General features: G+C 31.6%; 1 protein-coding gene across 3 annotated transcripts in view; it reads left to right on the top strand.

The window, feature by feature from the left end:
* The window catches only part of dpp (decapentaplegic morphogen), a 117,979-nt gene that overhangs the window by 74,252 nt on the left and 16,867 nt on the right, over positions 1-26,860 (top strand). Inside the window, exons 1-2 of one of the 3 annotated variants that reach the window (XM_074181931.1) lie at positions 8,483-8,633; positions 22,137-22,435. In XM_074181931.1, the coding sequence (XP_074038032.1) occupies positions 22,144-22,435 (292 nt within the window). In that variant the 5' untranslated portion in view covers positions 8,483-8,633; positions 22,137-22,143. Of the gene's footprint in view, positions 1-8,482; positions 8,634-8,671; positions 8,823-22,136; positions 22,436-26,860 lie in introns of those variants that run through there. The other 2 variants (XM_023161749.2, XM_074181930.1) reach the window with 2 other exon arrangements.

Below are 26,860 nucleotides of genomic sequence, written 5' to 3'. Positions count from 1 at the left end.
AGTTAAGGTAGTTTCACTTACGTTATGAGATACGTTTTACAGAAACTTATCCATTTGACTGATAACTGTGACTGCTGTACGATTGTTTCTGGCATTGCTTTGTTAGGAGTTGTGCCTTTTTCTGATTCAAAAGAATCGCAATCAGGGTCGGCACTACCATTTAGCAAAAGTGGAAAAAGTTTTTGTCCGCAAGCTTTCATTTAGTTTCACCATTAAATCTTTGGTTTCAATTTGAAATATTGTTTCTCAGAATTAGTCACTCTATCTAGGGGAGGTAAAGGCTCAACTTTGACGTGAATTTTTAAGAAGAAACTAAATTCAAATTATTTGTGTAAATCGGTGCTGTTTGTCAAAATTATACAGTTTCGCCGTAATTTACATTCAATGATTGATCTATTTTACACATATCTTTTAGTTATTTCGCTTGACTCCACCCTCTTACATGCACGTCAAAGATCACTTGAATACTTGAGAGTAAATTCAAGAAACACTTCATTATAAGATTTCCACTACACGGTTTACACAATCTCAACACATGTTTCGATATAAAAAAGCATATTTAGGTGTGTCTTTAATTTACACACGTGTTGCGGTTTTGTAAACTGTGTAGTGAAAATCTCACAATGAAGTGTTTCTTGACTACGTATATGGATTTTTATCAAATATCGGCCGATTCAATCACATACTTGAGAGCAGTACAGCGAGATTTGAGCTGTGCCAGTGTTGATTGTTGATTCATTCCAAATAATATAATCCCAAATCAACAACTCATAGATCGGAATAACTTTGTAACTGAATGTATTGTGAGATTTTCACTGGACAGTTCACAAAACCGCAACACGTGTTTGGTTATACAATAGCTTTATCAAACGCTTCTATACTGTGATATGAAAACGCTTGATAAAGCAATTGTATAGCGAAGCACGTTTTGCGTGTTTATGAACTGTCTAGTGGAAATCTCACGATGAAGTCCTACTTGAATAAATTATGGCGTCGGCCAATTCCATTACGTATCTAGTTGGATTACTCCGCACTAGATGTCTCGTATGGAGTGCATTAAATTAGATAGATAAGATAAGATATGTATTTCATTCTTTTAGGTACACATGGTATTCATAAGACAGGTCAATATAAAAACATAAAAGCTGAAAATCGAAGATAATGGTAGAAACATATACGAATACACTTACATTGATTTTAATAGTAATATACAAAGGAGAACATAACTCACTTTTCTGTATGATTTAAAAACTCACAAAGTGAATAAAAATTATTATCCGATAAAAATTTCTTCAATTGCCTTTTAAACTTTTTGTGATCGGGAATATCTTTAATTTTTCTGGAAGGTGGTTGAAAGACATTGCCTAGGCATATCATGACGATTTTTTGTATTCCGTAACATTACATTTTCTAACATGAATTTGACGGTTTTGTCTAGTGGGGTAATCGTGTATTTCGTGAGATCTAGTGAACGATTACAAGACAGTAATTCATAAAGATAGATTACTTATATTTTAGATCGAAGATTAATCTTACAAATCTTGTTTGTATAACAATAACTCTTACTACTCTCACTGATTGGCGCCAAACCATTATTTTCATACACAGAGTTGAATATACGAGAGAGTAATACAAATCTAGCAAATGCCCTTTATTGAAGGAACAAATGAAACAAAACATTCATGAAATGTTGAAATATTATTTTCAATAACTTCAATTCGACAATGGACATTCAACTGTCGCTTGACTTTTTAGAGCTTATCTGGATTATGGATGGCATGCATGATAGATTCCAACTTCGAGTAAACTTTTGAAGATATTGAAAAAAATCTATTTATCTATACTCTCTAGCTAAAGACCAAATCAGTGATAATAAACGGTTCATAATAATTTTTTTTTCAAGCCAGTCATATCTTCATATCTATGTTGCAGCTGGCCTTTGATTAACCTAATTTATTCGTTGTAGAGCACACTTTTAAATGAAATAATTCAAACATTCCCAAGGAATTGGAATGATTAAACATGTAGACATGTTATAGAGTGGACAATAAGTATAATTGCTTCGGTTTTCTAATTGCAAAAATTTTGCCGAAAATTGTCCTATACAAAAACCTTATCACTGTTCACTTCTTTCTCTAATCGATAGGAAGTTGAGAATAAAAAGTATAATGTATGTTCTTGTAAGGTCGTTCTATCTAGTTTCAGTACAGTGAACTGGGATGCTATACTCTGTTTCCTAATGGAAAAATGTAATACATGCTCACTTTGAATGCAAAACGCTGCATGCAGAGCGCTGAAACAAAATTTTTACATGGCGAACCGGTGGCAAACAAAAAATATTTAGAATTTTTGGGTTATTTTATACCTGAAGTGGCGTGCGTTTTAGGTATTTGATCAAAAATACTTGTAAAAACTGAAAATTATGTCATTTATTTTTAATATGCAATTGATATTGTTGATATATTTTGATTCAGAATATTCACATCATAATACATTATTGTTATTCAAGAAAATAAAAGCGAAAATTATGGTTTCAATTTCCCCAACTAAATGGTCTTATTTCCACATATTGTCTTTTTCTTTCATGATATGTTCAATTCATTTCAGACATTTTTCAAAACCGACATATTTCAAGAAGTCTTTGAAGAATATTTTGACATGTTTCATTTTAAATGTCGTGTTTCTTCTTACAACGAAACCTCACTCCAAACGACTTCAATAGGATTAAGTTCTTAATTATAATGCGGCCGACGCAGAATTATATTAAGTTTCTGTGCCATTCTGTTCCACTACATATTTCGTGAAACGACCTAAAGACAATAGATTTTCAACCGTACTTCTATCAAGCCCCCCAATTTTATTCGATTTTCTACATGCAATAGTTAGTATTTTTGGTATTCTTTGAACTTCTCTGGTATAATAACTCGCAGTATTCGTCACAGTCACAGAGTTCGGTGGAATGAGGTCTAATATTTGCTCGTTAAACACATCTCTGTTCATGTCTTTATGGAAAGCGCAAAGCGCCAGAATTCTTTGAATCAAATATCAATGAACTGTTCTCAACAAAACAATCAACAACACATCCAATGTGGGTAACAATCAGTCGTTTTTCTTTTCCAGAATGCGATTTTAACCCGGTAGGCCAGTCTTCTAAAAATGCTAGACGTAAACTTGTAATGTTTTTGTCTTGCCACATCTTTCCAACTATATATCTTTCATTAAATGTTTCTATTTCCCACGTCGAAACTCTCCTATTTGCCTTAAGTAATGTCTCCTCTAGCAAATAATTTGGTTATTTTTCATTAAGAGCTGTTTTCTTTTTTGTTTTCCTAGCTGAAATTTCTACGGATTATCGGAGACATACTTTAGTCTTCGTTCAAAACCCCCCTTATTTTGTCGGGGTCGGTGTGTCTTTCTTAAAATGAAATGAATGTACTGGTCTTTTTGCACGTTCGTAGTTTTCATCAAGAGGTACAGTTTTTTTTCTAAATATAGTTTTGGTGATTCCACAGCTTCATCTTTTCTCTCTTTAAAATTTATATATCGATGATTTCGAAATTTTAACTGCGAATACATTCTCATAGTAACAACGGTATACGAAGGATTTGGTGTATGAGAGTGCCAAGTCAATTGAGAATGATGATCTTCTGATTGACAGAAAAAGCACATTTGCTCATTCGATTTTCTGAAGTAGCCATTTTAATTCACGCACTAAGTAAAATTTACTAATAACAACATTGATTAAGATACAAGGGATTAAGAAAAGAGAATTGAAACTTTCCGTTTTAACCACTTTTATTTGTAACTAACAATACTGCAGTTTCGTCCTATGAGGACATTTTCAAATTTATACAATAAACTGAGTTTAATGTATGAGTTAGTTACAAATACAAGTGGTAAAAAACATAGAAAGTTTCAATTCTCTTTTCTTCATTATGATTTCCTACCACGCAGTAATGTCTACATCCATCAATTTATACAAGGGATTTATCATAAGTTAATATCCTTCAAGTAATAAAGTACCTATCTGAAGCACTTTAACATCGGATCGAATCATGACGTCATCATCTTTTCTAGTGAAAACCGAAAATATCTAGCGTATGCCTGATTTAATCAGGTGAGCTGTGCGCAGCTATGTGATACATTGAAAAGTGCTTCTCATAGAAAGTATTAGAAACTTCAATAGAAATTCAAGAGTAAAAACAAGTTTGGGAGTTCAATTAAAAAAATAAACTATTCATTGAAAATGCGACTATTCCATATTTTTGTGACTCATCGTATAAATACAAATATGAAAAGATTTATCATATCAAATCATACAACGATATGGAATGTTCGAAATAAATACCACATGTTTCACTTTTCAACCGACTCAATTATGTGCACCTATGGAAGACATTTTTGAAAACGATTTATTTCTCCGCTGTTCAAGAAAATAATCTACAGAGATTTTCATGTCAGACATCTAGCTGGAGAAGAAACATGGTTACATAGTAATTTCTATACAAACATTTTATTGCTTTGATGTGGGAAAGATTTTGACACTATAAGTGTCAAAACCGAAAATTGTAAAAGAATATTTCTAGAATTCGGCGAATGGTTACGGTCAAACCTACCAATCTCAGTTTTGACAGAGGCGCGAGTGATATATCATGTGTAGATTGTCACCGTAGGAGGATTGAACTTCCTCTTGTGGATATCACTTGTTGATAGAAACACGTGTCGAGGTGTTAAAATAATGGTTTGGTGTTGGGATAAAACTCCAGTAATATTCATTACTACACGGAAGTTCCAAACAGTGCATCATAGTCACCATTGTAATACAAAATGAAATGAAGGGATAATGAAAATTTGGAAAAAAAATCAATCACCAATTAGTCTCTGCCATGAAACACTAACTTTGATTATATTTTCATTATGTTAATAAAAAACAACCTCTTCAGAATTTCAAATTATACTAACCAGAATAAACTAATATGTTTCTCTTACTGTTCTATTATTGGTCAAATGGAACCAGTTATGTAAAAATGTGATAATTCAGTGATTTATTTTTTGTATCGACCTTTGTATATTTCGGTGTTTGATAGAACCACATATTACTAATTTACGATCACTTCCAGAAAATAATATGGTTAACTTCCATTCAATGGACTTTGTCAGAATTATATAATCTTTTCACTGTTGAAAAATGTTAACATGGAATATATGTGCTTGTGATGCACTGTTTGAAACCTTTGGTACATTAATGAATATTACTGGAGTTTTCCAACACCAAACCGTTATTTCAACACCTCGACACGTGTTTCGATCACCAAGTGATCATCTTCAAGAGGAATATCAAACTTTGATTCCAACACCAAACCATTATTTTAACACCTCAATACATGTTTCGATCACCAAGTGAGCATCTTTAAACTGAAGATCAAAATTTGATCTTTCTCTCGAAGATGATCATCTTCAGGAGGAAGCTCAAACTTTGATCTTCCTCACACATATCTACAATGTTGAAATTGAAATAAATAGAATTTTGAATTGAAAGGGTTATATTTTTTAGGAGTGATTAATTTTTGGGAAAGAAAGTTTTTGGCTTTCTACTACTCCATCTGATACAAAAAAATGGATGAGAGAATCTTCCAAAGAAAGGAAGGAAGTAACCAATTTGAAAATAAGTAACGCTATACATGGATGTGTAGATCATGCAAAGAAGTAACTTTCAGACACAAACTGAAAGAAAGTCCTCCTGAACAGCTACTTTCATATAAACATTGAATTACACGAAAGAAAAAAATTCTTTCGAAACAAATACTTCTATATGAATACTGAATTATACAGAAGATACTTTTCTCTATTCAGTTTGTATATCAAACATTTGTTGAGGAATATGAATCAGATATCATTCACATGAGTTCTACTTTGAACGAATGTTAATAAATTGTACTCACATGGAACACTGTCACCCTAACTGGTATACACCGGTGTTTCGCCTTAAGACACTTGCCCTAAGGCTCTTCAGTACCAAATTGCATAACATTATAGAAAATACACACACTTCATTCATGAATGACGATGTTGAATGTCACGGAATAAGCTTGATCTGCTTATGTCATCGATGACATCGTAATGACATTCATTATTTGTTTCGAAAGAATTTTTTCTTTCGTGTAATTCAATGTTTATATGAAAGTAGCTGTTTCAGGAGGACTTTCTTTCAGTTTGTGTCTGAAAGTTACTTCTTTGCATGATCTACACATCCATGTATAGCGTTACTTATTTTCAAATTGATTACTTCCTTCCTTTCTTTGGAAGATTCTCTCATCCATTTTTTTGTATCAGATGGAGTAGTAAAGAGCCAAAAACTTTCTTTCCCAAAAATAGAATTTCTCCATAAAATAACTTTCCGAATAATAGATGGAATGGCTTGAAACATCCTTCATTCAATTTTAAAATGAAGAGTATTTCGAAATGAATATATAATATCATTTATTGATGATCATGATCATGAAAGCTACATCCAAAGAGCCCCACTGGTTTTATCAAAATCACGTATACTAGCACCGACTTAAAACTGAAAAATACATGTTGTACATAATTCAATTGAAAAAATAAATGAACATATAATTGTATCCATTCATAATATCGATTTTTTCATGTTGCTTTCATTTGATGAAGAACACTTGTTTAGCTTTCAACTTCTCCATCATTTACCAAAAAATGGGAAACTTCCAATCTGTTTGAAAAAAAAAAATCTGTTTTTCCGTTAACCAGCTGTCGCACCCCTACGAACGACAACCCTCAGAAGTCGAAACTTGTGCGAGCTAAGGATTAACGAGGTCTTACCTTTTAACGTGTGATTCCTAATGAATGAAAGAAATAACCACAATGAGCACATGTTATATGTAGAGCATATACCTATACAATGAAATTTGCAGATAATATACAGATATAATGTATTTCTTGAGTAATGTTAGATTTTGATTGATTGATAAGAGGTGTAACTGGAACCTCTGAACACCAGAATTCTTTTCGACGCACGTTTCACCAACCAAGTTTACGTCTTCAAAAGATGAAGAAAACGAAAATATTCTCGCGCGACGAGAAGAGTATTGCAAATCTGTTTAAAATTTCATAATAAACTATTGCGTGAACATTACGTAGTATAGAAGACATGTAACATTATTTTAATAATGGTTCGATATCATCCTCATTAGTTGAACTGATATTGAATAAATGAGGTGATTACGTACCTGTAATTGTTTCAATTGAATACTAATTATTGATTTCTAAAATAAAATATATTCCAGAAGAGTTTTAACTATCATTTGGTCAGTATTATTGAAGTATTGTCATAGTTACTTCAATTCTGAAGAAGTTGGGTTTCAAACTTATTTATTTCATCATAAAGTAGTTTATATTATATTGACACGATCATTAAACATAAGGTTTGAAAATGAAATCAATATACTTCATTTGGAACACAGTATATTTGAATTTCAATGTATGTAAACATTTATATCAGTTAAGGGGAAGGGGAAGATCAAACAGTTTGATCTTCCCCTTGAAGATGATCACTTGGTGATCGAAACACATGTCGAGGTGTTAAAATAACGGTTTGGTGCTGGGAAAAAACTCCAGTAATATTCATTACTACTGTAAAGGTTCCAAACAGTGCATCACGAATGTATATTATTTATTTTCACACTTAGGTTAGAGTAATTATTAAAAATATTAAGTATTTCCTCCAACCAAAAGTTCAGTTGTTTTTCAAATCGAACACAAGTTAAAATCCATGAAAAAATTCTACCGTATTAGTGACTTCCAATCACATATCATTATTCAATACTCTATTGAAATCCATTGAGTTCTTATATTCTAGTCAACAATAAAATCACTTGATTACTAAAAGTGAGGTTATGATTGCTTGAATCAATGGCTGTTCAGACGATACTGTTTTCTTTGTGCTTCAGTAAATACGCTTTACAAATATGTTGAGATCTTGTAGAAGATCTCGACATATTTATAGAAGGTATTATTATGAAAGGTGCTGTGAACAGTCTGTTATTTTGAGGAATTTTAATAAAATCGGTGTTAGTAGTGAAGCTGTTTAGAGAAAAAAATTGACGAAGGAATTGGCAGCGAATTTTGCTAAGTTGTTTCATAGTAAAATCATTAACTTCATTTATTAAAACACATTATGTTTCAAAGTTATCTGAAAACAACCAGAAAAATATTGTGCTGTGTCATACCTCTGATAATATTCATCTAGTAACTTCTGATGAAACCAAACCGGTTTATTGCAAGATTGACATTGCAGAATGCAGCCCACGTATTTTTCGATGACACCTTGTATTCAAATGAACTGAAAATGTACATATACTTACTCACCACTAATTGGTGTGAATGAATGAGACGGGTCATGCCAAGCTATTCATCTACATCAATTTAAAATCTTGACTTTCCTCGATTCGAATTGCTGGAAAGAATCCTCCTCCGAAACGATTGTGTGGTTGTTTTCGTAAAAAGCCATTGGAAGCGCACAATGGATTTTGACAATACTCACTTAAGCTATTGTGAGAGCACGTGTCAAGGAGTTCGGTCCTTTCTCATTGGTCATCTCGGACCCCACACCTTCACAGGTACAGGTAGAGTTGAGGTAGAGGGTGGCAATGTTCCAACAGTCTAGCGTAAGACGTAAATCCACGCAGTCGTCTTTGTGAGTCGATCTCTAGATTCAGATTAACTTTCTTTGAGTTTGTTGTGTGATGTGCCCGTGGTGTTTTTCGCCGTTTATTTTGGATTATTGCACTGTGCATTGAGCTTTTTCGGTGAGTCGACTGGAAAATACGTAATTTGGTAACCCACTTACCCTTGACACGCTTCGATGATGTCTTAAGCTTCAATGAACAAGGAATAATCGAATATTTTAGTAAATATTGCTATATGTATCCGAAATAATCATTGGGTATTGGAAAACCCATTGTTATGGTGCCACAAAGTCTACAAAATTCATCGTGTTCAGCATGTTATTTTCACAAAACATAACGTTTTTTGACTCATAATGAGCAAAATAATCATGAACTATTTGTGAATATGATGTTGATATTTCAATACTTCCCAAACATAATGATATGTTTCTAGTGGTTTATAATTGAATTATTTAGATTAGGTATATGTGATGAGAATCCATAACGTATTCAAAAAACACTTTATTGTGAGATTTTCACTAAACAGTTTCAGAAAAACGCCGAGTGTTTCGCTATACAGTAGCTTCTTCAGGCGTGTCTGCATAAAGACACGCCTGTTGCGTTTTTGTAAAACTGTTTGGTGAAAATCTCCTGATGAAGTTTTACTTGAATATATATTTAGAATACAGCAGATCTATATCATTATTAGCCAATTTATTGTTTTCTGGCTCTCATTAATTTCAATTGAACAGTGTCATTAATGAATCTTTAAACTTTCAACGATTTCATCCTTTCTAAAATTTTCTGCTTGTTTGCTTGTAACTGTAAACTAGTGATAGCTTTACATCTGCCGCAAATAAATATGACTGAGAAATGCTTCAAAGTGGGTGTTACACCGATAATTGTAACCATTACTGTGATTTTATATTCCGCCACTGAGTGGTCCGAAGTTTCTCCAGCAATCCCTTGCCAAAATACCCTAATAATTTGGGTACTTGAGATCTTTCAATCCCTCTCAAATCTCTGTGTTAACTGAGAATGGCCCTCTCGAAATAACAAATTCATTGTGTAAATTTTTGGGTTAAATAGTGACATTTATTATGGTTTGTGCAGGTGTTCACCTCTCGAGCACCTGTTGTGAGAATTTCTTATTTTCTGCATTAAGGAAAGGTATACATCAAGTTCTCGTGTATGCGTTGTTTTGTACATCAGACAGCTCGGCGCTGGCCGGCCCATAGTCGGGAGATCAAGTTACCGTAAATAGACATTCGATTGTTTTATATACTTTATCAAACCAATTTGATCACAATAACTATATGTTTTGAGAAGAGATTATCTTTGGGATGCTCAACAACTTATTTCACTTTACAGTGCATCTTTCAGATAGCTATCACAAGTTATACTTAAATGAGGTTCGAGGCTGTTTTGAAAATTGAAAAGTATTTTTCAAATATTTTTTGAGGATCAAAATGAAATATTGATTTAAAAATTGTTCAAGAGAGAGAAACGATATGAGTTTAGGGTTCGATTTTGTCATATGCATTACCACGGAAAGTGTGACTTTTCCATTTTGAGGGTAATAATAATTATTAGATAAACAAATGATTTATTGTAATTGTTCAACAAATTCCACAGTTTTATCATAACTTCAGTTATTTTTTATGTGATTATCTGTTTCCATTACAGTTTTTAGTACACTAGTAATGTACTTATGCAATCCTCATAAATAATTTTAAAAATTATAACCTTTTAGAACTTGTCTTCCCAGCACTTTGGATTAACAATTGGGTAGTTGATACAAATTACATTTATCAGTCATGAGAGAACATTGATTTCAGATTATTATTTGACATCTTGTCATAATATTTAGGATTACAGAAGAATTAGAGAACAATAAATATGGTGTAACAAAAAGTGAAACAAAAAGTAATATAAAAACTTCAAAATTTGATAATACATTATCAAACGTTTCGATCATTTATTATCAATGAAAAATACATGTTTTCCTAACTTTCACATTCAACTTCTTAGGGGAAAGAATATAACATTCTGAAAAATGTGGAGATATTTAGAGGAGGTTTCAAATTACGTGTATTTGTGACATGATGGAACAAATTGGAATTTGAAAATTTTGGGTGATCGCAAACTGAAATTAGAAAATATATCGTGAAGGGGATGAAAATAAATGCACATTCAAGTTATATTTGAAACTAATTAATATAGTTTATTGTATGATTTTTACTATAAAGGGTTTTATAAAAACCGCGATACGTGTTTCGCTATACAATAGCTTTCTCAAGCATAAACTAAAATTAGGTTTTAGTTTTAGTTTATGCTTAAGAAAGCTATTTTTGTAAAATCCTGTATAGTGAAAATCATACAATAAACTGTATTAATTAGTTATAATATGTATTTTCATCAAGTGTCGGCCAGTTCTATCCAACAACTTATATTTGCTTATGTAAGAATTGTATTTCCACGAGTTTTGGTTTGGGGGCCGACATTTTTTAGTATATAATCTTTTTTTAACAATGAAAAGTTGATAAGAACCAGCTTTCCACTATTATTCTGAAAATATTTCCAGTTCACGGTTTTTGACGTAAATGGAGTGGCTGGGTCTAAGATGAAGAAGTCCAAAACTTATAACGTCTGTAAAATACCCGCATATTCAACTTCGAATATATTTATAGGGTGAGCACTGAAAAAAATATTTTAGGTGAATATAGGTAATGAATAGAGCAGAAACGATAAAATATTTTGAAAATTCCAGGAATTCGACAAATTCCTGAAGTTGATTCTCATGGAATGAAAGATATTATAATCATTTTGGTGAGATTTTAGGCCCTGATATAAAAATACATGAAATAGAAAAGATATTTGACGGTTTCAACCATTTCCAACGATAAATAAATTTTACCTCCTCATCCCCCCCTTTTCTAGAAATATTCAAAAAACGGTCACTCAAGCATTATAAAAACTTCAATCAAAATCAAAACGTCAATATGGAATGGAGAAGACATTTTTTGCTCTATCACAATGAAAAGTCACTTATATAATCAGAAAAAATTCACTATGAAGTCTTCGTTAATATGTAATCAACAACGACATTTTTTCTTTGTTTTTTTATAGTTCTAGAGTGTTATTATTTTGTAAAAAATGTTGTATTTTTTCCCGAAATAACATTTATAAATTGAAAGTTCATTAGTATAATGATAAACTAAGTAAAAAATGCAACTGATTTCGATAATTGCATAAAGGGAATAAGATATCTGGTTTATGAAAAAAAGTCAAGAGGAAGTTAGTTCATATAAATCTTAGTAAACGACTGGGGTCTATAAATTCAAAAACATACACATTACATTCGAAAACAAAGGCAATAAGGATTTACTTAAGTTACTTGTTGATGAATAAGTCGTACGGAAGCGAAATCCTATAATTTACAACACACTGAGTAAAGTAACCTTCAGTGGGTTCAGATAAAATAGTTACGTGAATAATACTATCCAGTAGGTGTGGAATATACGACAGACATGAAGGATCCAAGAAAAAGATAGCTACATTACGATCTCGTGTAGATTTGGAAGTCGCGAGTTGAAGACATCGCAGTCAGCTTTCTCCAGCCGTTACTAAAAGGTGAACAAGTCCAACTTGCTTGACCTCACCAAAGCCAACTGCCAACAACTTAACGCTAGAGATGCTTAAAAGATACAGTGGCGGATCTTTAACTACGATTTTTCGAAAATTGTTTACACAGTGGCGTCACTAAAGGACTCATTTTCTTATAACTGATGCAGCAAAATTGTTGGCAAAGGATGCGAGACTTGATTGTTAATAATTGTTTCAATTTGTTCTAAACGAATCTTCAACAATGATCATAACCAGAAAAATTATATGAATTAGGTGACAAATTCAAAACTTTGCTGAAAATGTGTAAGCTTTATAACAAATCATCTACGGCCCAGTTTTATGACATCAATTTGATCAATACTCTTGATATTTGACTATAAGGATGTGCTAATGTAATCCATAGATTCCATTTTGTATTATTTTAAACGTTCGTAGGATTGTTTCTATAAAATTGGTGTCATATTGGGGGATTATTTATTTTCATATGAATTCATATGAATATGCAGTAAGGAATATCAAATTATAAGAGTTTTGTATTTCCGAAGGAAGCGAGTCTTGTCACCAGAACTTTAGAAATAAAATAATAAAAGTTACGCTTTTTAAAGTTACAGAGCAAACAATCTGCATTATTCTTTGAATAATATTTCAAATTTAATTTTCTTACTGTGAAATATGCATTGATTTTCTCATAGTTTGTAGTTTTCTATCGGACCCTACCTGCAAACACTGATTTTCAACATGTTCAAAAGTAGTAAACCAATTATTCTACCAATTTTTACTAACAAATCTTGACAATGGATTTCAGAAATGAATCTGGCCAATCGGATTTAACTGCAATCGGCTGGCGCAATTCATTGTTACAGTGTCGGAGTGGTCAGTTGCGTTTTAACGCCTGTGATGTGTATGTACATATGCGGTATTTTGAAGTTAAAAATTTAAAAAATGTCAAGTACTGATACGGCTAAAGTATCTACCTGAAAAATTATCCTATACCCAGCTGATTAAAAAAAATTCAGTCGTTCCTTAGTGCTACTCTGTACAAGCAGCCTTGTCTGGGAGAGCACGTGCACTATGCATGATAATGTTTTGTAGCACTCTGTTACCTGGTTGGACAGAGTAGAAATAATAATCGGAAGAAGGTAACCAATGGGTTATAAAATATCCAGGCATATACGCTAATAGTTTTATACGTCAAAACTGTCAAAACTTTTTTAATTCGGAGACCAAAGAAGTTTATTCATAGTCACAATTAGTGAATATTCATCTCAAAAGAATACCAAAAAAATGATTGGGATTTGAAGATATTTTCTGTCATAATTATACTTTGGAATTTAAAAAAGATTCTTTGGCGATATGATATGATTGGTCATGTGAATGACTAACATGTTTCTCTTGTATTTCATTAGTTCGGACTTCCATTGTCTAACATGATATAAATTAATTTGAAAACATTGTCAACCATCTTCAAACAGGAAGTGTTTTTCTCTTACGTGTGGGATAACTTTCCTGAAGGGTTAAATGGGAAAGTTTGGGAGCAACTAAGGACAAGTTATATATTAAAATGAATAGAAAATACTGGCTGATACATTTATGTCGCATGAAAACATTCATATACTATTTGAAACGTCACAAGCACAATTTTGATCACGATAGTTTTCCGTTATGAAAAAATATTCTGTTATTTCCAGCTGAATGAATTTGAATGCGTAGAAGGGGCACAGAAGTTTTAATTTCGACTTTGAATTCGGAATTGTCTCAAACTCGATTTCAGTGATTTTTTCAAAAATGTTTGTGTCCCTTGTAGGCCTCCGTAATTGAATGATTCACTTAGGCTACATTGGTGAGAATCCATAATAAAGTATCCAAGTGAAGTCTATGTGAGACTGTCACTAAACATTTCAAAAAACTGCAGTAGGTACGTGATTTACTATAAAATGGCTTTTTCGAGCGTGTTCAGTACATCGAAAAAGCTATTTGTAATGAAACACCTGTTGCGGTTTTGTAAACCGTTCGGGGAAAATATCACAATATAGTGTTATGAAATACGAAACATAGCATGTAGTATAATCCTTTGGAGTTCTTAGACACACTTAAGAAATGTATGCAAAGAATTCTGTTCATCGTGAGGTCAATTGGTTATGTCTTGGCGTTACATCTATGAATTAGATGTATATTTTAAATACCGAATACCTTCAACCTCCATCGCGCAATAAACTCAAATTGAGTATGGTCAGAAATCTGCATCTGAATGTGACTTGTTATGCATTTTTTTCATTGACATCATTCCTATTTTCGCTATCATCAATAAAAACTCTTGTGATATACTGTCCACTTAAATTAAAATTTTATTATGACAACAATTTATTCAGATATAGTTTATTACCTATCTGCTTCGCACACCTGGCTTATTATAAACAATCATTAAATTAAATTAGTTGTTTATAAATAGGATTATTAACACTAAATTGAAAATTTTTCCTTGGGAGTCGTAATTTATGTTTTATCATATCTTATAGTAGCTAGTTTCAATGTCCGAATTTGATGGTGGTAATAATACAAGTTTTTCAGGGGCACGTAGAATTTGACTTCCATAAAAATGGTGAAACCATTATGAGCGAGATTATTCATTCTGAATTAGTTTGTGTAGGTACTGATTAACAATTTAATATCTGAGATTGAGTAAAACTATAAAGATAATGCAATCAATATCTTCAATATGTTCACCATGTTTATGGGGTTCCAATCAAATGATAGCTTTCTGATAGCTATTAAAAAAGAAAAATACAAAAACACAGCTAGTCTGATTCTAAGAGGAAACGGTCTGACACAAAACTTTTACAGCTTTTCTTTTTTTAACCCGGATTTTAACTGATAACTTACCGTTCCAATCATGTTATTCTTCAAACGTCATACATTGATAATACGTTTTCGCAGGTTTTCCAATGCATCAGATGGAGTGCGATAACATTGTTTGTTACGTATACCACAATAAAGTCTGAATAATTCAAATCGTGTGGCCGAGGAGGCCTATCCAGCGGCTTCCAAACTTGTTAAAAAACACATAACTTTTGTGAGTAATCCCCCACCATTTTACTCTCGAAATAGATAAGATATCAGAGTCTTACAAAATTTTTGTGAAAAGAAACTATTTTAAGTACGTTTTGATGCAAAAGTCAATAGTATGACATCACTTGTCGTCGATGGGGGCTATCAACTATTTTTTTTAGTAGATATCGAGGTGTAATGATATTTTCTATGAAATGTATTTCAATTCACTATATAATGACTTTCACTGTTTCAAATTCACTACAGACCACTTTAACATGAAAAACTGGTCAATAAATATATGAATATTGATTGGGGACAGTGTAATAGTGGAAGACTTGAATATATGAAGATGTTTTTAATGCTGTTCCTTCGAGCACAACACAAAGTATTGCAAAAATCCTGAACATATATATGCCTACTGTGTTGGTAATCACAATAAATTCAAATGTGAGAAGACAGTTCCAAAATTTATCAACTGTTTCCATTCCAAAGGGAAAAATGAAGCACAAAATATCGAGCACCCCAGTGATGACAAGCATTGTCCAATATATGTCAATAAAATTGAAATCTCCAGGAAATATACCAATTACGAAGACAATTGATGGAACATAAAGGAAACGGAAATACTAAAACAATTTTTCACAGAAACTGGGGTTCAAATATTCATAATCTGTGTGGTTTGAACATTCTGATAAATTTGTAATGATTTCAGAAAAACATCGTGAACTGAGGGTTGAATATGATGTAATTATACTTTCTGAATTTTGGGAAATTCGTAATTTGGACTACTTCATGATTTCGGATTATATTGTCTATAAAGATTAAACATTTTGTAAATATGATAGTGTAATTGTATATACCAAACACAATCTGAATTCTAACATCAGGTCAGTTGAAATAAATAACTTCAAATTTATTAGAACACTTTTTGAAAAGAATTATGTCGACTTTGTAATGACTGCCATTTTTATACCACCATCAAGTGACTTGAAGTAATTTTTTATTCATCTCTGAATAATTATCAACAAACAGTTGAAATATTTACAGGAGTTATCAATATAAATATATCAAATATTGAAGATTCATTTTCAGCAGCATATCTCATTATTTTGCAGTACTATTATTTCACAAATCATATTACCTAATACACCGACAGTTGTAAAGACAATTCCTGTAGAGGATCTACATATACTTCACTCTATACATTCTGAATACTAAAAAAAATTTGTATACAGTTGGACCTGAAGCAGAGGAAGGAACTGATATTGCGTTTACAAGTTACAGTATTCACTATTCTACACGCCATTCGGTTTCATTAATTTATCAAAATTGAGTAAATAATTTACTGAGGTCGGTCAGTAGCCAAGCGGTTCGGCGTGGGTGCTTTGTTCACTCACTCGAATTGACTGCCGTGTTGGTCGGTGGTTCAAGCCCTAGTCTGAACGATCGATCTTCACTTGCTAGCGTCCAACCCGTGTTAGGAATCACAAGTTAAAAGGTAAGACCTCGTTAATCCTTAGCTCGCACAAGTTTATACTTCTGAGGGTTGTCGTTCGTAGGGGTGCGCCAGCTGGTTAACGGAAAAACAGATTTTAAAACAGATTTTTTTTTAAACCTTAGTTTATCGGTAGTAGAATAAATAAAGAACTGAGCTGAAAAAAATGAATCCATGCGGATTTGAAGAAGAATTGGCTGCAAAATCAACTCTTCATGGAATCCCAGAATCTCAAACATATTTCGGAAATACTAGTTAAAAAAAAAGTGTATTCCTGAACGAAAGTAGTCATAATATGCCACAGATTAACTGTCAATCAGATTTTGATTGCCTGAAAACACTGACCTTTGGTTAAGCTTAGGTCTAAAGTGAGTGGGTCTATTCAACTCTCCACCGCAAATTCAAGCAACTACAAAAAGTACGAGTTTCGAGAAGTGAAATGGAATTTTGAGGAAATGTACAATATATAATTTACATTTGATGATTATGGTCAATAGCTATAGATATCAATGTCATTTGAACTTGATAAAAGTATAGCATCTTCAAGTTTGAGAGACATATAAAGTAGTTGAAGAATCAGTCAGTCCAATTGGGAGATATCTCGAAATATAAAAATCAAAATATTCAATTGTTCAATATCAAGATATATAGGTATAGTTATCAGAAAAGAAGTAGTAATCCAAAAAATTGTTTCTCAAAAACATTTTCCTTTTATTAGATGACTGAATTGTCTAGTGAACTGAATATCAAAAACAGACAACAATGGATTACTGGATAATTCATTACCTACTCTTTGAATGAATAAAAACCAAAAAGTACTTCAAGTGACATATCATTATTACATTCATGCGTGACGTGAACAGTTAACTACAAGAAAACACTCTTCCAGGTAAATGGTAATTAGGCCGCAACGTTTCAAAGTAATTTTTTAGGCGAGGGAAGGAAGTAATTAGCGCTTTTGTTTCAATTAAAATTCAGATCAACAGTACAAGTTCAAATAACAGCATATATGAATGAACCAATATAACATTCGGAGTCCTCAAGGAATGGTCCTGGGACCAGTACCAGTTACAGCTTACAGAATTTTCTAATGAAAGGGTGTGTAATTCGTTTAGTTGAAGAAAGCGGCGTATTTTATTATTCAGAAAACTGGATATATTGAAAAATAGAAGTAAAAAACAGTGTGCAAACGGTACAAAACCGATTTGAGTTTTATAGAATATAAAAAATTTTGTTTCCATGTAAATCACTTATCTGAACTTGGAAGCCATACAGAAGTAACATTTATAAAGTATTGTTGTTATAAACCAACATTCCTAAATAAATAGTCTCGTCAAAAATTTGAAAGGCCATTCAGGAAGATTCAGAAAAATAACGACTCGGCTTTCTTTTTTTTTCATCATCTTATAGTAAGTAGTAAAGTGGAACAGTTTTTGAATTTAGATAAAAAATTATTCATTGTATTTTTACTCAATCTCGTTATATGATATACTTGGCTAGGTGAAAATATGTGGACAAAGTCAATGTTGCTATGAGCTAGAAGAAATAAAAAAACATAATTGAAGGTCTTCCGTGTGAACAACATAGTTGATACTAAATAATTCGATTACAAAGGATTTACAAGACGTTACGAAATTTAAATAAAATAACTATGAAAAATAGTGGATATTTACAATATCCGTAGTGAGTACTCTTGCCGTCTTTAGAAAAATGGAACATATTTTTGAAAACTCTCAAAAATATTATCATATTTCGAATTAAATATTATTATAAGTCATTCTCAGTTCCCAGGTTATTAAAAAAGTACAGCTACCGAAACAGGAATGCGATTGAAAGAAAAATATATGTTTTATATGTTTTGATATGAATTGATGAAATTTAATTTATATTCATTGTTATATTTTTGAGAGAAACTAAAATTTTAATTTTGATATTCAGTGATGATTCAACAGAACATTTGTGTGATATTGTGTGTGTGTGTTTAAATAAACAGTTCAAAAAGATTATGCAACAAAAAGTATAGGTACTCAAAAAACTTTTCTCGAAGAACACCATAAACTGAAACTAAAAAATATTTGTGTCGGTCCAGACGAAAATTCTCGTAGGAATTTTTAAAGATTCATAACTTGAAAACTACAAAAAATCGCATAACAAACATGGCAACTAACAGTCTTGAGTTGTTCCATAAAAAATTGTGTACCTACGTCTCTTTTTGGGCCACAATAAAATTCGGGATGGAATTCGATATGATATTATAGAAAAAAGCTATTAAGACATAGTTTGCTTCCATTACATGCAAATGCGAGTATGTGTAATATAAATTATTGACTATTTCTATGAAAGCATATTTATATAAACTTTGCGAATCTAAAACATATTTTGTATGTTTCAACATTATAATTATTCATGAGTGAAGGTCCTCTTGGAAATGAAATGTAACTGTATATATTCTCTTGACCAAATAAAAATATTATATGTGTCCTCAATATACTGTTGTTGTCTGAACCTCTCACCTAATAACTACTGCTGATTTGTTTTTTGATAAACAAATATTACGGCAAAATACTCCCGAAGTTTCTTATCAAATAAAAACTCGGGTAATCGACGTGACGTTATCATTTCGATCGTTTCATTTATATTTTAAAATATCTAAATTTTGTATCTCCAAGAAAGTTTTTTTTGTGATTTTTGCATCGATATTACTTTATACCATGCGAGTTTTCATAAAAAAATTAAAGGGTGTTTTTTCGATTATCATACCAGTTCAAATAAAACTTTCTCTAGTAGTTGTAGTGACAATACTATCCATGATAATAATTGAACAATTTTAACAAACATTTTTTATTACAAGACGCATTTTCCTAGCACCGTAGCTTCCTCGTTAGAAATATAACGGTTCAGTCCATTCATAAAAATAACAATACGTCATGTTATTTGATTTTTGTACTAGTTTCATTTTTTATTAATCATTGGGTATTATGATTTTGGTATTGCTGCACACCATATCTTGTCGCTTAGACAAGGTCATCCCAAATAAACCAAGAGGTTTTGCCTCAGGGAGTAAATAAATCTGCCAGGATTTAAATTCTATAATGTACATAATAGTACATGTACATATTGTGTCTTTCGTTTTTTATTGACACTAAAAGTTGCGTAGATAATACTTCATCTGTGATCAGGAACTGTGATCAGGAACGATTGAGAATTATGGAAATGTCCTAAATATTCGAAACCATTGACTAAATAATTTTGCATTACTCATCAACGGTTATTCCTAGAAGATTTTGTATGATTCATATGAGATTCTTGTGAAAACAAAACACTATTGACTGACTCTTGCCGAGGTACTCCTTTCTCATGCAACATAGCAATCAAAATGGAAGCATCTATGCAATATGATTTCAAGTGGAACGTGTGCATTTATATGCACAATTAGAAATATTTTTTACTGATCGTTGTGAAGATATACATAATTTCCTCATTAAATTATAAATAATTAATATGTAATGCATTCTTTCACGCTGGAATCTGGTTTCTTCCTTGAACTTTATTCAAATGTGCTCGGTAAAGGATGGTTATATTTGAATTGCTTGGGAATGACGCATCGAAAAAATTCTTCAAAATGAATTACTTGTTTACCATCTGGACAAAGACTGCCGCTAGGTTATTATAAAGTATAAACTTATTCTACCTGAATTTCTAATTTCCATTATCATTGTTTTTCTCTACAAATTTCGATTGACGTCAACAAAATATATTCTGCATAGTGATTTTTACAATATTGTATTTTAGTATATTTCGTGGGTAACTCTCAATTTGTTCCGTCTTCAGTTTATACTTTTGTTCGGAATCGAATTATTTTCAAGGTAATATATTACAAGACTTCACAGATAATATGTGGTGGAATCAGCCAACACCAGATGTTTCTCTGTATTAAACTTCTTTGGGAGTGTCTTTGCGATATAACATATTGAGACGTTTTTGAACATTTTATTGTTCTACTAGGTATATCAGGTCACCAAATTTTGTCCTTTGCTGTTTTGACAAACAACGACCGTTTTATCATTATCAGTTCTGTGAAATGTACGATTCCAGTACAATAACTATTTTCGGTGATACTCAAAATAGAAATAACACTGTTGAAAATACATTTCTTGTGGTCATACAATTTGAGTCAAATTGAATTGGCCGATTATTAATTTATAAGAGACCAATAACATAATTTGAGATCAACTGTACAAATAATATTGGTGGAATGCTGGTGGTACTGATGGTATTTTTCTATGTTCGAAACTGAAATATATTCCAATGATTATTAACTGATCATTGAAGAATTTTGCCCAACAGGTTGAAAACTTCAAAAGGTTTTCAGAACTGAGAGTTCAGATTTCATAATTCCTTTCACTTGTGAGGTTATTTTGCAAAAATTTTCATTCCAGACAACTTAGCTTGTACCTACACAACAGAAACTAAGATATCAAATTTGGTCCAAACTACATGAGACTCATTGTACTCCCGTATCCTCTTGTTCATTTAATCGGTTTTTGTTCTATTGCAAAAGAATGCGAATATGACTGGAAAAGATTAAAGGAAGTTTGTGCTGTTTTTTATGGTATGCCACAAAGTATCCTGATGCCCATGAATGATTGTAAAAATAGAAATTTTATATTGCGATTCCCAGTAAGGAATGAATTAGCACAATAAATTTCTCCAGAATTTTCCTAACATTATGCCTGTATATAGAGTATATACTTTTATATAATATATACTCAAACTATGAATTAGGAACTAAAGACGGATTGTAGTATGAACAGTCATAATAACTTTAGCCAAATGACCCTAGAAATTGAAGTTTCATAAAAAAATAACGGTGTGTTGAATTATTTACCTGATTTGAAGTTTGACTGATGCCGATAAATCTCGGACAAATCTATTGTTTCATAGTTTCATCTTCAGAATAATGATTCGTGAAGAACTCGTTCTTTCAAAAATGAAACTACCTACTTTTGAAGTATGTAATTCAATATATCTCATGTGACAGAACACCGCATTTTGAAGGGTGATGATTTGTTGCAAACCAAACACTGTCCTTGAACCAAGTTTGAAATATTCAAGTAAGTCACCTTCCAAGACTACTATTGTGCATTTCTATTGTTGATTGAATGGTATTTTGCTCCCAATATGTCGGGATGCTTTGCCCCCAAAATAACGAAAACGGTATAGCACCTGCTTCTTTGAACGCTTTTGAAAACCACACAAATCAAACTCATTTTGTTTTGTTACAGGTTTACAATGAATTTGAGCATCAAGTTTTGGTTAGTGCCGCTGATCATCTTTGAATGCAGTTGCAGGACATTGTCATCAAATCTCCCCAAGGATGTGTTAGAACAAGCGGAAGCGGGTTTGTTGTCGTTGTTCGGTTTTAAAGGAAGGCCAAAAATTGATAAATCGAAAGTAGTGATACCGCAAATTATGATTGACTTATATGAAAGGCAAACCGGATTGCGGCTAGACACCACATCGATTCCGAAGAAAGGCTGGCGAACGGAAACTGCTAATACCGTCAGGAGTTTCACACATATTGGTATGTTTTCATAGAGGTTTCCATTATTTGCGTCAACGTCTTAGTTTAGTGAAGAATCACCTTCCGGGTGAAAATCCGTTCATCTTCACCGATAAAAATGATCAAGGTGGTCAAATAACACTTCGTTCTGAGCTTTTCACCAGCAGACAATTAAAAAGCCGCAAACAACCGCAACACGTAGTTCGCCATACAATAGCTTCCTTACGCGTTTCCATACTAACTAAATTCCACTCATTTTGTACTTATGTATAACATATCACTATATTTTATCAACCCTTATTTTGCCTGTGTTCTCATTAAGTGTACTGTGAACACAAGAACCTTGCGAAGATATTGCTGGAAAATCATCAAAACTTCAAAACTATTATATTCAATAATTTTTTTTATTTAAATAAAAGTCCAAACTCTGGTAAAAATATAAAAATAGTGAATATTATCACTGAGCAACTTTCGGTCTTCACTAGAATCTCTGACAAAGTTATACTTCGTTTTTTATAGCGATAAGGTTCGGTTCACATCAGGATTTTGAGTTAGACAACTAGTCATTTTTGGATGTGAATTTTTTTCCACTCAAGTTCGTGGATTCATCCAAAGAAAACTCATATAACGAAGTGTGTAGTTTGAATGGATGAAACAAAAAGGAGGTATGTATAGTATTACATATCATGTAATGCATCGAAAAATTATGCATTATATGATATGTAATACTAAACATATCGTGTAAACCAATAGTTTTAATTGTAAAATTCTCGTAATACTTCATTGCCATATTATTATTTATAGTTTTTTCAATGAATATTCAAGTTCAAGGTTTACAGCGACAATACTATTTTTCAATCTCCAGCGGGAAAGAAAGGTTTTGACTGATTACTTCTACATCTTTATACAAAAAAATGTGGAAATATTCCAAAGAAAGGGAGAAAGCAATTATTTCAATATGAAAATGTTCCATGTGAGTAAAATTTTATCTCATTCATACCACAACACATTGTAAATCAGTTTCGTGAAGCAACATTCCATATTCAAGGAAATATAAAGAATATTTACACTAGTTCGGACTTCCATTGTCTACTATTTAAAATGATTTGAAATCCTTGAAACAACTATAAAAGAAGAATTAAAAATGAATCGCTGAAAATAACAATTATATTAAGCAAAATAAACCTGAAATGAAATATTAGTGAAATAAAATACAAGTAAAAATAGAACAATTGAATGAATAAAAAATAAAGAAATGAAAAAAGAAAATAAAAAATAAAAATAAAAATTGGAGAGACTCCAAGTCACGTTAGTTCACGACGTTTCGATTGTTAGTATCTACAATCGTCTTCGGGACTGATTCCTCCGAGAGATGGCCAGTCATCACCCGGGACTGATTCCTCCGAGAGATGGCCAGTCATCACCCGAAGACGATTGTAGATACTAACAATCGAAACGTCGTGAACTAACGTGACTTGGAGTCTCTCCACTTTTCATTTTTATTTTTTATTTTCTTTTTTCATTTCTTTATTTTTTTATTCATTCAATTGTTCTATTCTTACTTGTATTTTGTTTCACTATTATATTTCATTTCAATTGTTATTTTCAGCGATTCATTTATAATTCTTCTTTTTTAGTTGTTTCAGGGATTTCGAATCATTTTATATAGTAGACAATGGAAGTCCGAACTAGTGAAATTCATCATGAAACATTGTCAATCACCTTCAAACAAATAAATAATGATTGTTATAATTTTTATCCTGTATCAGTATGACAACAGTTTTTTCTGCTGTTGAATGATATAATGCATATATTTCGATTTATATATTGCAACACATCCTAACTCTGTAATAAAACAGTTTGCATATGTGATTACTTGGTAGAATTTGAACAATTCTGAGCACAGTGTGACTCTTATTGAATATTCTAATCATGTATGTACTGGTAACAGATATAACATAACACAAAACTCGATAACTATGCCGTTTTCTGGCTTTTTCGTCAAACTGCAATATAACTGTTTCCTTGGAAGAATCTGAATAATACAAGTGAAGTGAAATCATTATTCAATTCACTTCTCTTCAAATATATTTGGAATATTTCAAGGTAACAACATTGAAATGTAAACATTCATTCTGAAAAATATCACAATACGAAAGTAAAGAGAATTTTTTTAAAACGTGATAATTGATGTATGGAATAAACTAGAAGTAACCTCTGAAATGGGTTCTGAAATGGGAATCCTCTTCAATGAACATGGATTATACAATTCAACCTATTGAAACTTCTGGGATACCTTGAATTCTCTGAAATTGAAAAACAGTTGATATTAGTTTTTTCTAATCCAACTTACAATTATAGATAATATAAAGGTATAACATTTTATATAAAGTATTTCATGGATGATGCTATCTCTATTATCTCTCCATTGAGTGATACGGGTATGAAGTTTTTTATAAAATGAAGAAGTCTGTACGTAAATGAAGAACATTTGGAAAAATAAGATAAATGTATCAAATATATATGACATTAGACAGAAACATCCAATGAAATTCATATATATATGAAGATTCCTCCTTTGAAAATATTTACGAATTCATGTCATAGTATTTATGTATTCTCAAGAAAGTCAATTTGATATTTATAGGAAATCAAGATTACTATGGACCAGTTTGAGAAACACATTAGACCAAAACATAGCAACATAGAAAATAAAGTCGTCTGGTCAACAAAAAATTATTCGGATGCAATACCGATGAACAACAGAAGATTATAAAATAAAACCAAAAACTTTGAAAGAAATATTCTCAATTTTTATGTTTGTCTTTCCATTTATTCATTTCATTTGAAGTTTCTCAGATTTTTTTGTTTATTCAAAGAGACATACAAAGCAAAAATGCTTTTTTATACAAAAAAAAATCAGAAAACATTGTAGAAGTAATGAGACTTTTAGAAACCTACACAAATCAATGTATTAACTGAACCACAATTCGTTACCATATAGGTACTTTCGATCCTGTATACCCCTCCATAGAGTGTAAATAATTCCAAGTACGTCAACCCAAATATGATATCAACGTTATTTCAATCAGCGATCCATGCCAAAGTTTTCCTGAATAAAATTTCCTCTGAAAAACATGTTGATATCATTACAGTACTCCGAAATAATAGTCCTCTTGAATACTTGAAACATCATAGGAAACAAAATACTGTTTAATAAACTATTCATATTCATTGCTGCATGGAATTAAACTTGGTAAACATCAACAGTTCTGCGAAATGATTTTTTCATTTCATTTCACACCGCCCACATAGTTAGTAGTGTTACAAAGAAAGGAATAATTACTATTGCGATAGAATAAATATGTCATTATCATTCATTATCACGCTCAATACTTTCGATCGACTTTTAAATAACTATACCAGGTGACCAACAAATTGTTTGATCTAAGTTAATAATTATTTGGAAACTTGGTATGTATAGATGTGTTCATGCAAAATCTGACCTAGGAAATTGATATTACTTCCGGTTATAGATATGGAACATGATATGGTTGTTTATCGATAATAAATATACCAATGTTTTGTCTGTAGGCGTTGGCAGCCTTCGCTAATATTCTTGAAACACGTGTTCAAAAACATAAAAAAGTTGATCAAGAATAATAGTCGCCCAGATTGAATAAATGAGAATGTTTGGCATTCAAGTGGAAAAATATAAATATATAAATCATTTAATTTGATTAATGTTCGATATAGAATGTTTCATTGAATTACTTGGATTCAAGTGCTGAACTTGAGACAAAACTTGAGAATTTCTTACTACAAACTGAAATTGTCTTGTCTGCTGTAATCGTCATCTTACAAGTCCATTTCATAATCCAGAAGTATTCATCAGTTTCGAAAATTTGACTATCAAAAACACACTTGAACGTCCTTCATGAATAAAAAACGAAGAATTTATCAGGGGCACAATTTTTGGTACTATTTTATAAGATATCAATATTATATGATAATAATTTTCATTTATGTTGTCGAATAAAATTTGCTTATAAGAATATTTTCATGACAGCTCATAATGTAAAAACAGTACTTTCTGATTGTAAGCTTTCCTGGTGACACCTTGACGCCAAGTTGAGTTTGATAATTGACATAATTAGATTCAGTTGAATTGTATATCATCATCTGAAGTTTGTGCCTCTTCTTTTGTGAATGAAAAAAACTTTGCAAATCGAAGCTTATTGAAGGAGTATTAATATATTTGTCATATACATGTCATGCATATTTTAATGTTATTATTACCTACTCAATTGCTAGCTTCTTGATACTAATAATAAATACATAGTATGCTTGATAATGAAGCTATCTACAGTGTAGCGTAGACAGTTCGTCGTATTATTGATTTGCTTGATGTTGGAAAACACCTTTCTGAAACTTTCCTAGTTAAAA

Source organism: Leptinotarsa decemlineata, unplaced genomic scaffold (genome assembly GCF_025532065.1).
Source record: "Leptinotarsa decemlineata unplaced genomic scaffold, Ldec_3_MD MMD2_tig00026328_RagTag_RagTag, whole genome shotgun sequence".
Taxonomy (NCBI): domain Eukaryota; kingdom Metazoa; phylum Arthropoda; class Insecta; order Coleoptera; family Chrysomelidae; genus Leptinotarsa; species Leptinotarsa decemlineata.
The sequence above is the reverse complement of the archived record's forward strand: the minus strand, read 5'-3'. Positions and strand labels throughout refer to the sequence as shown.